The sequence below is a fragment of the Lepidochelys olivacea genome (assembly GCF_965140295.1).
Source record: "Lepidochelys olivacea isolate rLepOli2 genome assembly, chromosome: 4".
NCBI lineage: Eukaryota > Metazoa > Chordata > Testudines > Cheloniidae > Lepidochelys > Lepidochelys olivacea.
Genome location: NC_140414.1, coordinates 104,726,072 through 104,741,530, shown reverse-complemented (window position 1 = coordinate 104,741,530; position 15,459 = coordinate 104,726,072). Strand labels below are relative to the sequence as shown.

The window sequence follows — 15,459 nt, the reverse complement described above, 5'->3', positions numbered from 1 at the left end:
CCCCCGCTCCTCTATGTCCCCTACTCCACCCCCAGCCCAGCCACCGCTCCTCTATGTCCCCTACTCCACCCCCAGCCCAGCCACCGCTCCTCTATGTCCCCTACTCCACCCCCAGCCCAGCCACCGCTCCTCTATGTCCCCTACTCCACCCCCAGCCCAGCCCCCGCTCCTCTATGTCCCCTACTCCACCCCCAGCCCAGCCACCGCTCCTCTATGTCCCCTACTCCACCCCCAGCCCAGCCCCCGCTCCTCTATGTCCCCTACTCCACCCCCAGCCCAGCCCCCGCTCCTCTATGTCCCCTACTCCACCCCCAGCCCAGCCACCGCTCCTCTATGTCCCCTACTCCACCCCCAGCCCAGCCACCGCTCCTCTATGTCCCCTACTCCACCCCCAGCCCAGCCACCGCTCCTCTATGTCCCCTACTCCACCCCCAGCCCAGCCACCGCTCCTCTATGTCCCCTACTCCACCCCCAGCCCAGCCACCGCTCCTCTATGTCCCCTACTCCACCCCCAGCCCAGCCCCCGCTCCTCTATGTCCCCTACTCCACCCCCAGCCCAGCCACCGCTCCTCTATGTCCCCTACTCCACCCCCAGCCCAGCCACCGCTCCTCTATGTCCCCTACTCCACCCCCAGCCCAGCCACCGCTCCTCTATGTCCCCTACTCCACCCCCAGCCCAGCCACCGCTCCTCTATGTCCCCTACTCCACCCCCAGCCCAGCCCCCGCTCCTCTATGTCCCCTACTCCACCCCCAGCCCAGCCACCGCTCCTCTATGTCCCCTACTCCACCCCCAGCCCAGCCACCGCTCCTCTATGTCCCCTACTCCACCCCCAGCCCAGCCACCGCTCCTCTATGTCCCCTACTCCACCCCCAGCCCAGCCACCGCTCCTCTATGTCCCCTACTCCACCCCCAGCCCAGCCACCGCTCCTCTATGTCCCCTACTCCACCCCCAGCCCAGCCCCCGCTCCTCTATGTCCCCTACTCCACCCCCAGCCCAGCCACCGCTCCTCTATGTCCCCTACTCCACCCCCAGCCCAGCCACCGCTCCTCTATGTCCCCTACTCCACCCCCAGCCCAGCCACCGCTCCTCTATGTCCCCTACTCCACCCCCAGCCCAGCCACCGCTCCTCTATGTCCCCTACTCCACCCCCAGCCCAGCCCCCGCTCCTCTATGTCCCCTACTCCACCCCCAGCCCAGCCACCGCTCCTCTATGTCCCCTACTCCACCCCCAGCCCAGCCACCGCTCCTCTATGTCCCCTACTCCACCCCCAGCCCAGCCACCGCTCCTCTATGTCCCCTACTCCACCCCCAGCCCAGCCACCGCTCCTCTATGTCCCCTACTCCACCCCCAGCCCAGCCCCCGCTCCTCTATGTCCCCTACTCCACCCCCAGCCCAGCCCCCGCTCCTCTATGTCCCCTACTCCACCCCCAGCCCAGCCACCGCTCCTCTATGTCCCCTACTCCACCCCCAGCCCAGCCACCGCTCCTCTATGTCCCCTACTCCACCCCCAGCCCAGCCACCGCTCCTCTATGTCCCCTACTCCACCCCCAGCCCAGCCACCGCTCCTCTATGTCCCCTACTCCACCCCCAGCCCAGCCACCGCTCCTCTATGTCCCCTACTCCACCCCCAGCCCAGCCCCCGCTCCTCTATGTCCCCTACTCCACCCCCAGCCCAGCCACCGCTCCTCTATGTCCCCTACTCCACCCCCAGCCCAGCCACCGCTCCTCTATGTCCCCTACTCCACCCCCAGCCCAGCCACCGCTCCTCTATGTCCCCTACTCCACCCCCAGCCCAGCCACCGCTCCTCTATGTCCCCTACTCCACCCCCAGCCCAGCCACCGCTCCTCTATGTCCCCTACTCCACCCCCAGCCCAGCCCCCGCTCCTCTATGTCCCCTACTCCACCCCCAGCCCAGCCCCCGCTCCTCTATGTCCCCTACTCCACCCCCAGCCCAGCCACTGCTCCTCTATGTCCCCTACTCCACCCCCAGCCCAGCCACCGCTCCTCTATGTCCCCTACTCCACCCCCAGCCCAGCCACCGCTCCTCTATGTCCCCTACTCCACCCCCAGCCCAGCCACCGCTCCTCTATGTCCCCTACTCCACCCCCAGCCCAGCCACCGCTCCTCTATGTCCCCTACTCCACCCCCAGCCCAGCCACCGCTCCTCTATGTCCCCTACTCCACCCCCAGCCCAGCCACCGCTCCTCTATGTCCCCTACTCCACCCCCAGCCCAGCCACCGCTCCTCTATGTCCCCTACTCCACCCCCAGCCCAGCCACCGCTCCTCTATGTCCCCTACTCCACCCCCAGCCCAGCTCTGCCCTCATTCCCTCTCCACCCCCAGCCCGGCTCTGCCCTCATTCCCTCTCCACCCCCAGCCCAGCTCTGCCCTCATTCCCTCTCCACCCCCAGCCCGGCTCTGCCCTCATTCCCTCTCCACCCCCAGCCCGGCTCTGCCCTCATTCCCCCTCCACCCCCAGCCCGGCTCTGCCCTCATTCCCTCTCCACCCCCAGCCCGGCTCTGCCCTCATTCCCTCTCCACCCCCAGCCCGGCTCTGCCCTCATTCCCTCTCCACCCCCAGCCCGGCTCCCCCTCTAGCCTCAGCTCCTCCCTCATCCCCAGTTCTGCCCCCGACTCCACCTTCATCCCACGAGCCAACTGCAGTAATGGAGGGGGGGCACGGACAGGTTCCATTACTGATAAGGGGGGGCACGACAGGAAAAGTTTGGTCACCACTAGACTGAAGGAATCTGCAATTTACACTCCCCTTTACTGAAAATTCTGTTATTTAAAAAGCAGTGATGTCAAAATGAAACAGCAGAGATGTAGTTCCATACCTAGTAATGATATGGTTGCTGAAATTAGTGAGTGGTTTCTGTTTGGAGGAGAAGTTGGTGACACAGAGTCAGGGTACATTCTTGGTATAATCTGTTTTATTTACAAAAATATACACACCCGTGGCTGGCTTTGAGCTGACTTGAGCTCACAGGACTCGGACTGTAAAATTAGACATTCAGGCTCAGGCTGGAGCCCAGGGTCTGTGACTTCCCCCACAACTCAGCCCCAAGTCAGCTGATGCAGGCCAGCTGCAGGTGTTTGATTGCTGTTTAGACATACCAATAAAACCCCTTCAACAACTCTCTGGGTGAGTAACCAGCTTGTATGCAGCCTTTCAGTAAAGAGTTTCTCTTATCTTAATGACCATTTACGGTTTTCCATTTTTGATGAATTGGGGCTCTGTCTGTACAATTTATGAATTCTAGTTGATGTGAAGTTATATTATGAAAAATTGCTGTATGTATGTAAAAATGCCTGGATGTGTGTGGATCCACCATTGCTGACAGATATCAGGTACACACCAGACAGAGACAATGGGGTGATGGCTCAGGACTCAACGACCCTGTTCAGATGCAAACACCTGGGAATGATGAGTGATCTCAAGCTTTGGAAATCCAGTTTATTTTACCCCTCTGAAGGAGGGGGAAAGGTAGGAGCAGCAATAGAAACTTACCAGGAGTAGAACAAAGGCATCCAGGTGACCAGGAGGAGTTTAAATAAGGGAACATACAGTGACAGTGAGCTAGATAGGAAGAAGCAGCATGAGGCAGGAGAGAGCAAGATCACCTAGCAAGTAGCAGCCTCATAGGGCAGGAGGGTCCTGCTCACTTTTTAGAGCCCAGAAGTCCCCAAGCACTCTGGACAGCCCAAAGAATGCCCTGGAGTGGTGAGAAAACTGAGGCAGGGACATAGAATCATGGAAATGTGGGGCTGGAAGGGACCTCAGGAGGTCATCTTGTCCAGCCTCCTCTGCTGAGGCAGGACAAAGTAAACCTATACCATCCCTGACAAATGTTAATCTGTTCTTAAAAGCTTTGAATGATGGAGATTCACAGCCTCCCTTGGAAGCCTATAATCCTAATAGTTAGATAAAGTTTTTCCTAATATCTAACCTAAATCACCCTTGCTGCAGATTAAGCCCATTACTTCTTGTCCTACCTTCACTAGACATGGAGAACAATTGATCACCATCCTTTTATAACAGCCCTTGAGATAATTGAAGATTGTTATCAGATCTCCCCCTCAGTTTTGTTTTCTCAAGACTAAATATACCCAGTCTTTTTTAAAATCTTTCCTCATAGTCAGGTTTTCTAAACCTTTTATCATTTTTGTTCCTGTTCTCTGGACTATCTCCAGTTTGTCCACATCTTTTATTTAAGTTTATCACCTAAAACTGTACACAGTACTCCAGCTGAGACCTCACCAGAGTAGAGTGGGACAGTTTACCTCCAGTGTCTTACATACAACACTCCTGTTAATACACCCTGAATGATATTAGCCTTTTTTTGAAATTTTATCCCATTAAGAACATAACAATCATACTGGATCAGACCACTGGTCCATTTAGCCCCGTATCCTTTCTTCTGACAGTGGCCAATGCCAGATGCTTCAGAGGGAGTAAATAGAACAGGGCAATTTCAAGTGATCCAGTTCCAGCTTCCTGCAGTTGGAGGTTAAGGACACCCAGATCATGGAGTTGCGTCCCTGACCATCTTGGCTAATAGCCATTGTTGGACCTATCCTCCATGAACTTATCAAATTCTTTTTTCAACCAAGTTATACCTTCAAACATTCCATGCCAATAAGTTCCACAGGTTGACTATGCATTGTGTGAATCATAGAATCATAGAATATCAGGGTTGGAAGGGACCCCAGAAGGTCATCTAGTCCAACCCCCTGCTCGAAGCAGGACCAATTCCCAGTTAAATCATCCCAGCCAGGGCTTTGTCAAGCCTGACCTTAAAAACCTCTAAGGAAGGAGATTCTACCACCTCCCTAGGTAACGCATTCCAGTGTTTCACCACCCTCTTAGTGAAAAAGTTTTTCCTAATATCCAATCTAAACCTCCCCCACTGCAACTTGAAGAAGTGTTTTATTTTAAAATTGCTGCCTATTAATTTCATAGTGACCCCTAGTTCTTGTGTTATGTGAAGGGTTAAATTACATTTCCTTATTCATGATTTTATAGATCTCTATCATACTCCTCCTTTTTAATCTCTTTTTTAAGATGAAGAGTGTCATTCTTTCTAATCTCTTCTCATATGAAAAGCTGTTCCATACCCCTAATCATTTTTGGTGCCCTTCTCTGTTCCTTTTCCAATTCTGATATATCTTTCTTGAGATGTAGCGACCAGAACTGTGTGCAATATTCAAGGTGTGGGTGTACCAGCAATTTATGTAGTGGTATCTTGATATTTTCTGTTTTATTATCTATCCCTCTCCTAATAGTTCCTGACATTCTGTTAGCGTTTTTGACTGCTGCCGCATTATTGAGCGGCTGTTTTCAAGGAACTATCCACATTGACTCCAGGATCTCTTTCTTGAGTGGTAATAGCTAATGTAGATCCCATCATTTTGTATGTTTGGGTTATTTTTTCCACTGTGCATCAACATTAAATCTTCATCTGCCATTTTGTTGCCCAGTCACCCAGGTTAGTGAGATCCTTTTGTATCTCTTCACAATCAGCTTTGGACTTAACCATTTTGAATAATTTTGTATCATCTGCAAACTTTGCCACCTCACTGTTTACCCCCTTTTCCAGATCATTAATGAAAAAGTTGAACAGCACAGGTCCCTGTACCGACCCTTAGGGGACCCCTTCTTTTACATCTCTCTGTTGAGAAAACTGACCATTTATTCCTATTCTGCGTTTCCTATTTTTCAGCCAACTACTGATCCACAAGAGGACCGTCCTTCTTATTCCATGACACTTCGTTTGCTTAGAGCTTTTGATTTGGGACCTTGTCAAAAGCTTGTTGAAAGTCCAAGTACTCTATATCAAGGGTTCTCAAACTGGGGGTCGGGACCCCTCAGGGGTCACAAGATTCTTACATGGGGGTTTGCAAGCTGTCGGCCTCCACCCCAAACCCTGCTTTGCCTCCAGCATTTATAATGGTGTTAAATATATAAAGAGTGTTTTTAATTTATAAGGAGGGGTCAGACTCAGAGGCTTTCTATGTGAAAGGGGTCACTAGTACAAAAGTTTGAGAACCACTGCTCTATATCAACTGGATCACCCTTGTCCACGTGCTTGTTAACACCCTCAAAAAATTTTAGTAGATTGGTGAGACATGATTTCCCTTTACAAAAGCCATGTTGACACTTCATCAACATATTGTGTTTATCAGAGGAGTGAAGTTCTGGAATAGCCTTCCAAGGGAAGCAGTGGGGGCAAAAGACCTATCTGGCTTCAAGATTAAACTCCATAAGTTTATGTTGGAGATGGTATGATGGGATAACATGATTTTGGCAATTAATTGATCTTTAACTATTCATGGTAAATAGGCCCAGTGGCCTGTGATGGGATGTTAGATGTGGTGGGATCTGAATTACTACAGAGAATTCTTTCCTGGGTATCTGGCTGGTGAATCTTGCCCACATGCTCAGGGTTCAGCTGATCACCATATTTGGGGTCGGGAAGGAATTTTCCTCCAGGGCAGATTGGAAGAAGCCCTGGGGGTTTTTCGCCTTCCTCTGTAGCATGGGGCACGGGTCACTTGCTGGAGGATTCTCTGCACCTTGAAGTCTTTAAACCGTGATTTGAGGACTTCAATAGCTCAGACATAGGTGAGAGGTTTATTGCAGGAGTGGGTGGGTGAGATTTGGTGGCCTGCATTGTGCAGGAGGTCAGACTAGATGATCATAATGGTCCCTTCTGACCTTAATATCTATGACTCTATCTATGAATCTATGTGTTTGTTGATTCATATTCAATTTGTGATCCACTATAACCCCCAGATCCTTTCAGCACTACTACTGCCTGGCCAATTATCCCGTTTTGTAGTTGTCCATTTGATTTTCCTTCCTAAGTGCAGTACTTTGCACTTATCTTTGTACTGAATTTCATCTTGTTGATTTCAGACCAATTCTCCAATTTGTGAAGTTCATTTTCAATTCTAATCCTGTCCTCTTAAGTGCTAGCAACCCCTCCCTGGTTGGTGTCATCTGCAGATTTTGTAAGCATATTCTCCACTCCATTATCCAAGTCATTAATGAAAATATTGACTTGTACCAGACCCAGCAGGGCTGGCCTTAGGGTTGGGTGGACTGGGCAACAGCCCAGGGATGCCGTTTTAAGGGGGTGTCTCCGGAGCTGGGTGCCTTTCCTTCCCCCACAGTTCTGCTCTGCTGCTGTCTGCATCCACTGCTGCTCCTGCCCTACTCCCCTTCCCTGCTTTGGAGCTGCCCCTAGCCAAGCTGCTCCCAGGAGCCTTCTGTCTGCTGTTTTCCAACAGTGAGGACCTCAATGAGGCGAGGAGACCTAGACACAGGTCCCACCAACAAATATTTTTATATCTGCTGTAGGAAGACTCAGTGCATTTCTCTTTCTTTCTTCAGCAATCTGACTTTCATCCTGTTCAGGAGTTTTTTCTCATATTGTGTTACTGTCTATGCAGCCAGGCTGCCCAGCCATCTCTCTCTCTCTCTAAATGTTGATTTTGCTATAGGTATGGTGATGGCTACATCATGATTGGCTTCTCACGTGGGTGCTTTGTTGTTATTTCTACACACATTCGTGAGATTGGTCAAGAGATTTTTCAAGCTCGCAATCATAAGGATAACCTAACCAGCATTGCAATATCACAATCACTAAACAAAGCTGCATCATGTGGAGACAACTGGTAAGTTATCGTATTTGTTTATAAAATGTCTGAAATAGCAAGTGTCTTAAAGCAAACACTATTATTTATTTTCTTCATTGTTCTGACTTTTGATATCTTGTTTCTTTTTGCTTTTTTTTTTAATCTTTCTTTTTCTGGTTGGCTAATGTGATACTTGAATACAAAAGTTTTAGTGACATACTTTCATTACTGTGTGCTACAGATTAGATACAGAATTCCTGTTAGTAGTACTAGGAATTGTTCATCTAATCCACTTCATGTGCTATTGAGAAAATTTAACCCATTTATAGGATACTAAGGGTTGATCTGCACACCATTTTTGTAACAGTATAATGGTATATCTGTTTAGAAACCAACATAGCTAAAAGTGTGGATGCAATTATCCAGTATAAAGGTGTTTATAACAGTATACCTGAATTTACGGGAATAAGCTATATTGCTGTAGGACTGTTATATCAACTGTATAACTGGGCCCACACAAAGGGGGAGGTTGCACTATTTTTACTGTGTCTATTTTAAAACAAATATAGTGGTACAAACACTGTGTGTAGACAGTCCCTCCATTTGCTTGATGTCTAAACTTGACTCCTTTAGAACAAGGTAAAATGCATGCATCCTGCTCTGAAGCTAAGCAAACTTTGGCTTGGGCAAACCAGTACCTGGAACAGTTTCCAAAGGCTGGGTCCCTCCACTGAGAGACCATGCCACCATCCTTGAAGAGTTTTATCTCAGAAATAGACAAGAAGATAATCTCAATTTCTATGATGAGTATAATGTGAGAGTTGGATTTTCACACTGTGAACAACCAGACAGATTAATTGTTTGCATGTCTTTTATTATATATTTGTATAGCACCTAGCACAACGGAGTCCTGATTATTCATATTTATTATTTGTACTACAGTAGCACCTAAAGACCCTGACCCAGAGTTCTGGGTTGCATTATGTTTGGCATTGGACGGACGGACCCCAAAATGGTGGCCCCTTCTGGATGGAGTTTAGATTCTAACTAAGCTAATGATGGTTGGGGCCTCAGCAATGGCTACTGTAAAGCAAATAATAAACTAGTCCTGCCATCCAGGTGGCACAAGGATATCAGTCTTTGGCAGAGAGCGCTTCCTTGATCAATGTATTGAAACCAGAGTGGTAATGCATGCCATTTACATTATGCAAGAACTGAAGGGCACAGTAGTTGGAATCCAAAGAGACAGCACTATTGCATCAACCACCCGAGGGTATAAAGAGCTGAATACTAAGCTCTTAAGTCTTTCAACTTTAGATCACTAGTTTAAATCCATCCCACTTTCATATTCAGTTGTTTCCACATGGTGATTATTCAGTAGCTTAATGAAAATGAGTCCAGTCTCTAGTAGGTGAGGGTCTGACTCACCAAAACCACCACCACATTTGTTACTAATTGGAACCCTTACTGGCAATCTCAGCAGAAAGGCCAGGGTTTGAATGGATATGGAGACTGAATGTGATCCCCCTCATTCTTCTTTGAGTGCCTGTCTATATATATAAAAAGAAAAGGAGTACTTGTGGCACCTTAGAGACTAACCAATTTATTTGAGCATGAGCTTTCGTGAGCTACAGCTCACTTCATCGGATGCATACCGTGGAAACTGCAGCAGACATTATATACACACAGAGAATATGAAACAATACCTCCTCCCACCCCACTGTCCTGCTGGTAATAGCTTATCTAAAGTGATCATCAGGTTGGGCCATTTCCAGCACAAATCCAGGTTTTCTCACCCTCCACCCCCCCACACAAATTCACTCTCCTGCTGGTGATAGCCCATCCAAAGTGACAACTCTTTACACAATGTGCATGATAATCAAGTTGGGCCATTTCCTGCACAAATCCAGGTTCTCTCACCCCCTCACCCCCCTCCCAAAAACCACACACACAAACTCACTATCCTGTTGGTAATAGCTCATCCAAAGTGACCACTCTCCCTACAATGTGCATGATAATCAAGGTGGGCCATTTCCAGCACAAATCCAGGTTTTCTCACACACACCCCCACCCCCATACACACACAAACTCACTCTCCTGCTGGTAATAGCTCATCCAAACTGACCACTCTCCAAGTTTAAATCCAAGTTAAACCAGAACATCTGAGGGGGGGGTAGGAAAAAACAAGGGGAAATAGGCTACCTTGCATAATGACTTAGCCACTCCCAGTCTCTATTTAAGCCTAAATTAATAGTATCCAATTTGCAAATGAATTCCAATTCAGCAGTTTCTCGCTGGAGTCTGGAAGTGAGTTTGTGTGTGTGGGGGCGGAGGGTGAGAAAACCTGGATTTGTGCTGGAAATGGCCCAACTTGATGATCACTTTAGATAAGCTATTACCAGCAGGACAGTGGGGTGGGAGGAGGTATTGTTTCATGGTCTCTGTGTGTATATAATGTCTTCTGCAGTTTCCACAGTATGCATCCGATGAAATGAGCTGTAGCTCACGAAAGCTCATGCTCAAATAAATTGGTTAGTCTCTAAGGTGCCACAGGTACACCTTTTCTTTATACATCCCAGGCACTCAAGATTGGAGTGTTTTTGGCCAGCAGTGTCCATTGGGGCTGCACAGATGCTGTAAATGTCATTATGCTCACATACTAAAGGCATTACGGGTTTTGCAGGCCTCAGTGCCACTCAGTTCATCATTGCCCATATCTGTGAGATATAGCTCCCTAGTGTCTTACCACAATTTTCAACAACTTTTTGTGGATTGTTGTCTATATTAGTGTTAGTTAGGATAGTTTGCCTGTTGGCAAGGTTTGGTGGTTTACTTCCTTGTTTTCTTTTCATTTTCTCTTTTATCAGGAGCTTCTTCCTAATACTAAGGCTTAGGTCTTATCTGAAGTTGCCTGGCTTTATGTATTGCTCCTCTCTGTATTGTGAGGTGCCATTATAAGTTAATGATGGATATCCCAGATGCGTTTTTTGGATGGAGAGGGTCATATCCCTGATAAATGCAAGTCCTTTTTCTAAAAGGACTTGAAGGCAAGAGAGGCACTCCTTAAGCTGTTCGTATTTGACTGCTCTATGCAGCCTGCATCTGATCCAGGGTGAGGAGAGCCCCCTTTTCCCCAGGCAGGTTTGATTTCAGTCCAGCCCATATGAGTTCCAATTACACTAGTTTGTGGGCCCCAACTTCTAAGACTGTCCCAACTATGGAAGTGGGTAGGACTGGAAAGGTCTGAACCTTGGAGAAAAAGGAGCATTACTCCTTTGGGAAGAGCAGGGGCAGATCCCTGCCGGGAATTCCTAGTAAAAAGAGCTCCAAGTTCCCTTTCCAGTCCCAATCTAAAGAGACTCCTTTGTCTGAGTGGAGTACCTCTGGAACTCTGAGGGAGTAAGTTACCAAAACTCTGGCACGTCTCAGGAATCAAAACTAGCTGCCTCTGAGACCAGAGCATCAGGGGCTACTTCAAAACCAAGTGCTCTGCCATCAACTGTTGCAGCACCAACCCTTTTTGATACCGGTCTCTTTGGTACTGTTTCCTTCGACAATGAGTACTTCAGCACTGGACACATCAGCATAATCCACCTTGGTGCTATCCATCGCCACACTGAGATTACGGCACCACCTTTCTCCATAGTGAAGAAGCATGCTGTATCAAAGGATATTCATGTCCTCATGAGCCAGAATCTCCATTGCTCTACACAGAGCTAAATTTCCTCACCAGAATGACTGGTGGTCATTCAGTGCAGACTGGGTGGTCTGCTCAGTGCAGGTTAACATTGTAACCTAGCACACTAGCTTCAGCAGCCTCCCCCTTAGACGTAGAGTGCTCTTGCTTCTCATCAAATTCCCAGCACATCAGGGAGGGATCCCCTACATATTCACCAAGGACCCCCTCATTTGATCCTTATGCCTCTGAAAGAGAGTCAAGTGCTTCATTCATGGCTATATCATATAGGGGATATGTGAATAGACATATGCCCTGGTCCCCTTCTCCTGGCCCCCAGGACCTTTTCTATGTAACATTCCATTATGGCCCTGTTAGAACTCCTGACGTCTTCATCATATGAGGCACCACCCTTCTGCACCACCATCCAGAGGAAAACCTCCTTTCCTGCACCTCCCCAGGGACGTAGGATTTCTCAGTTTGCAGTCCATGATGTTTGTAGGACCTTTTTTGGAAAGGTCCAGATCTTTCAGAGTTTCTACAAGATAGTATTTGCTGATAGAATGAAGGGTCAAGTGATATAAGCTTGGAGTATCCAAATGGATGTTGGGCTATATCAGGGTCTGTAATGAGCTAGCTAGTTTATATCCTCCTGCTGAGATTAGGGCTCTTTCTACAGGGCCCAGGCAGCCTCTGCAGCTTCTTTGCAAACTATACCCATTCCAGACATCTTCAGGGCAGCTACTTGGGGTTCAGTTCATACTTATACAGTTCATACTTCCATTCCCTTGTGGAAGCATTGAAATCTGATGCTTCTTTTGGCAGAACAGTGCTGAAATCTTTAAGTATACTCCAAGCACCCACTTCCTTACATTAGGTTACTGCTTGTGAGCCACCAAAAGTGGAATATATGTAGACAAGCACTCGAAGAAAGAAAAGTTACTTACAGTAAATGGCGTTCTTTGACATATGTTGTCCATATATATTCTACAACCCTCCTTCCTTCCCTGCTACTGTGGAATCCTATAACACCTAGGTGGTGGCAAAGGAACTAAGTGGCAGTTGGGCACACACTGCCCATTATGCCCTCAGTCCTGGAGCATGTGGACACTTCAGGAACATGTGTGGCCCCAGAAGATAGAGCTGGCAAAAAGATCCAATCTCAACCACATGGGATACATGCTCACCAAGAGTAGAATATATATATGGACAGTACATCTTGAAGGATTCCAGTTACTGTAAAGTAATTTACTTAGGGATAATCCCTCCAGAATAGGGTTGTGGCAAGTGATGCAGCAGGGTAGGAAAGTTCCACAGTGCAGTAGCAGCACAAAGACTTCATGCTCCTGTGTTCTGAATCTAGCAACTTTTAACTGATGTTAGTGTTTGTGGTCCAGGGACCAGTTGCTTAGGTCCATGATTCAGTGTTAGCCCATCGGGTGCTTCTATGTGTGTGCATGAGTGTATCTTGACAGAGCCACATGAGAAAGGGTAGTGTTATTTTTCCCATCCTTAAAGTCCTGAATGGAAAACTCCTCTTCCGCTTCTCAATATTTTTGTCCCATGAGAGGATGGATCATTCTCCCAGTGTCCAGGAAGAGCGCTCTATGATCATAATCATGCATCCATATAAGTAACATGATGTCTGTGCAACCAGCCTCAGTATTCAGTGCAGAAACTAAAATGCATACAAGAAGTCAGACACATTTGATTTTGGGAAATGATTTCAGTTTAATATTTCTCTAAATTAATTTTTACTTGGCTTCCTATATATACTAAAGTATATAATGTCTAGGTCAGAGGTGGGCAAACTATGGCCTGCGGGCCACAGGGACCATCCTGCCCGGCCTCTGAGCTTCCGGCCGGGGAGGCTAGCCTCCAGCCCCTCCCCTGCTGTTCCCCCTCCCCCGCAGCCTCAGTGTGCTGCACTGCCAGCGCTCTGGCCCGCTGCTCCTGCCAGGCCATGGGGCAGCGTGGCTGGCTCCAGCATAGTAAGGGGGTGGGGAGCAGAGGGTGCCGGGGGGCACACAGGGGGCAGTTGGATGGGGCAGAGGTTCTGGGTGGAGGCGGTCGGGGAACGGGGGGGCTGCATAGGTGTGGGAGTCCCGGGAGGCCTGTCAGGGGGTGGGGGTGTGGATATGGGGTTGGGGCAGTCAGGGGACAGGGAGCAGGTGGGGTCGGATGGGTCAGGAATTCTGGGTGGGGGCAGTCAGGGGACAGGGAGTGGTTGGATTGGGCGGACGTTTGGGGGGGCGGTGGGGATGGGGAACAGGGGGGGTTGGATAAGGGTGGGGTCCGGGGGGGCGGTCAGGGGACAAGGAGCTGGGGGGTTGGATTGGTTTGGGGATTCTGAGGGGGGCAGTCAGGGTGCAGGAAGTGAGTGAGGGGGCGGATAGGGGGCGGGGGCCAGGCTGTTTGGGGAGGCACAGCCTTCCCTACCCGGCTCACCATATAGTTTTGCAATCCTGATGTGGCCCTCGGGCCAGAAAGTTTGCCCACCCCTGGTCTAGGTTGACAGTGTCTGTTTTTCAAAAACTACATATTTGGGGAACCTAAAGCACTTGGCATTCTCCCTTTAATATTTTTTTTTCTCCATAATGAACTTCTCTCTCTTCATTAACTACTTTCAGTTCATGATGGTTAGGATGGTAGTTCTAGTAAAGGTAGTGACTGTTTGTTTATATTTTGTTTTAGCATTAAGATTCATGACCTGTCAGAACTGAAAGAAATGTATGCTATAATAAACCTGGATGATGAAAATAAAGGTATGATAAAGTTTCCAAAGCTGATAGATATTTTGGCAAATCATGTAAAACAGAATTTTGTTTACATTAACATGTTTACAGGGGGGAATGTACAGAGAAGAATATTTATTGAAAAGCTGTCTAAATATAGACTATTGTTAACTCCCTCCTTTCCAATGTGTATGTATTATGAGATGGTCTGTTTGCCAAACTGGGTATTTAACGTAGCTTTTGGGGGCGGAGGTTTGGTGTTTTTTTTTTAACAAAACACATAGATCTTGTTTTCCAAAACAGTTGATTGTCCAGTATTTTTGAATCTGTAACATAGTATATTCAAATTACTAAAATAATAATGTGTTTATTTTTTCCCGTTTTGCTTTTCTGAGAGGCATGTTCTTGTGCTAAGAGTATGTATATCTCTGGAGCAGGAGTCCCTCCCACTGTTACCTCCTATTTCAATATTGGATTCATTTATTGTGAATTTTGATAAAATTCACTCTGAAACTAAGACCAAATTAGCGGGTTATGGTCTGTGATGATAAACTATTTCTGTTCCATTCTACATAGGTTTTTATACTTAAGTACAAAGGGTGTGAAAAAATTAGGGCTGTCAAGCAATTAAGAAATTAATCGCAATTAAAAAAATTAATTGTGCGATTAATCACACTGTTAAACAATAATAGAGTCCCATTTATTTAAATATTTTTGGATGTTTTCTACATTTTCAAATATATTGATTTCAATTACAACACAATACAAAGGGTACAGTACTCATATTATTTTTGATTACAAATATTTGCACTGTAAAAAAACAAAAGAGATAGTATATTTCAATTCACCTCATACAAATACTGTAGTGCAATCTCTTTTATCATGAAAGTTGAACTTACAAATGTAGAATTATGTACAAAAAAAAAACTGCATTCAAAAATAAAACAATGTAAAACTTTAGAACCTACAGGTCCACTCAGTCCTACTTCAGCCAATCGCTCAGACAAACAAGTTTGGTTATAATTTGCAGGAGATAATGCTGCTCATGTCTTGTTTACAGTGTCACCTGAAAGTGAGAACAGGCATTCGCATGGCATTGTTGTAGCCGGCATTGCAAGATATTTACGTTCCAGATGCGTCCATGCTGATGACTGGTTCTGCTCGATAATGATCCAAAGCAGAGCAGACTGACACATGTTCATTTTCATCATCTGAGTCAGATGCCACCAGCAGAAGGTTGATTTTCTTTTTTGGTGGTTTGGGTTCTGTAGTTTCTGCATCAGCGTGTTGGTCCTTTAAGACATCTGAAAGCATTCTACACACCCTGTCCCTCTCAGATTTTGGAAGGCACTTCAGATTCTTAATCCTTGGGTCGAGTGCTGTATCTGTCCTTACAAATCT

General features: G+C 47.4%; 1 protein-coding gene across 2 annotated transcripts in view; it reads left to right on the top strand.

Annotated features, from left to right (window-relative positions):
- WDR19 (WD repeat domain 19) overlaps positions 1-15,459 on the top strand; it is a 108,455-nt gene that overhangs the window by 30,035 nt on the left and 62,961 nt on the right. For both annotated transcript variants that reach the window (XM_084626148.1, XM_084626147.1), the window contains 2 exons: positions 7,513-7,686; positions 14,018-14,088. In XM_084626148.1, coding sequence (XP_084482274.1) covers positions 7,513-7,686; positions 14,018-14,088 — 245 coding nt within the window. The remainder of the gene's footprint in view (positions 1-7,512; positions 7,687-14,017; positions 14,089-15,459) is intronic.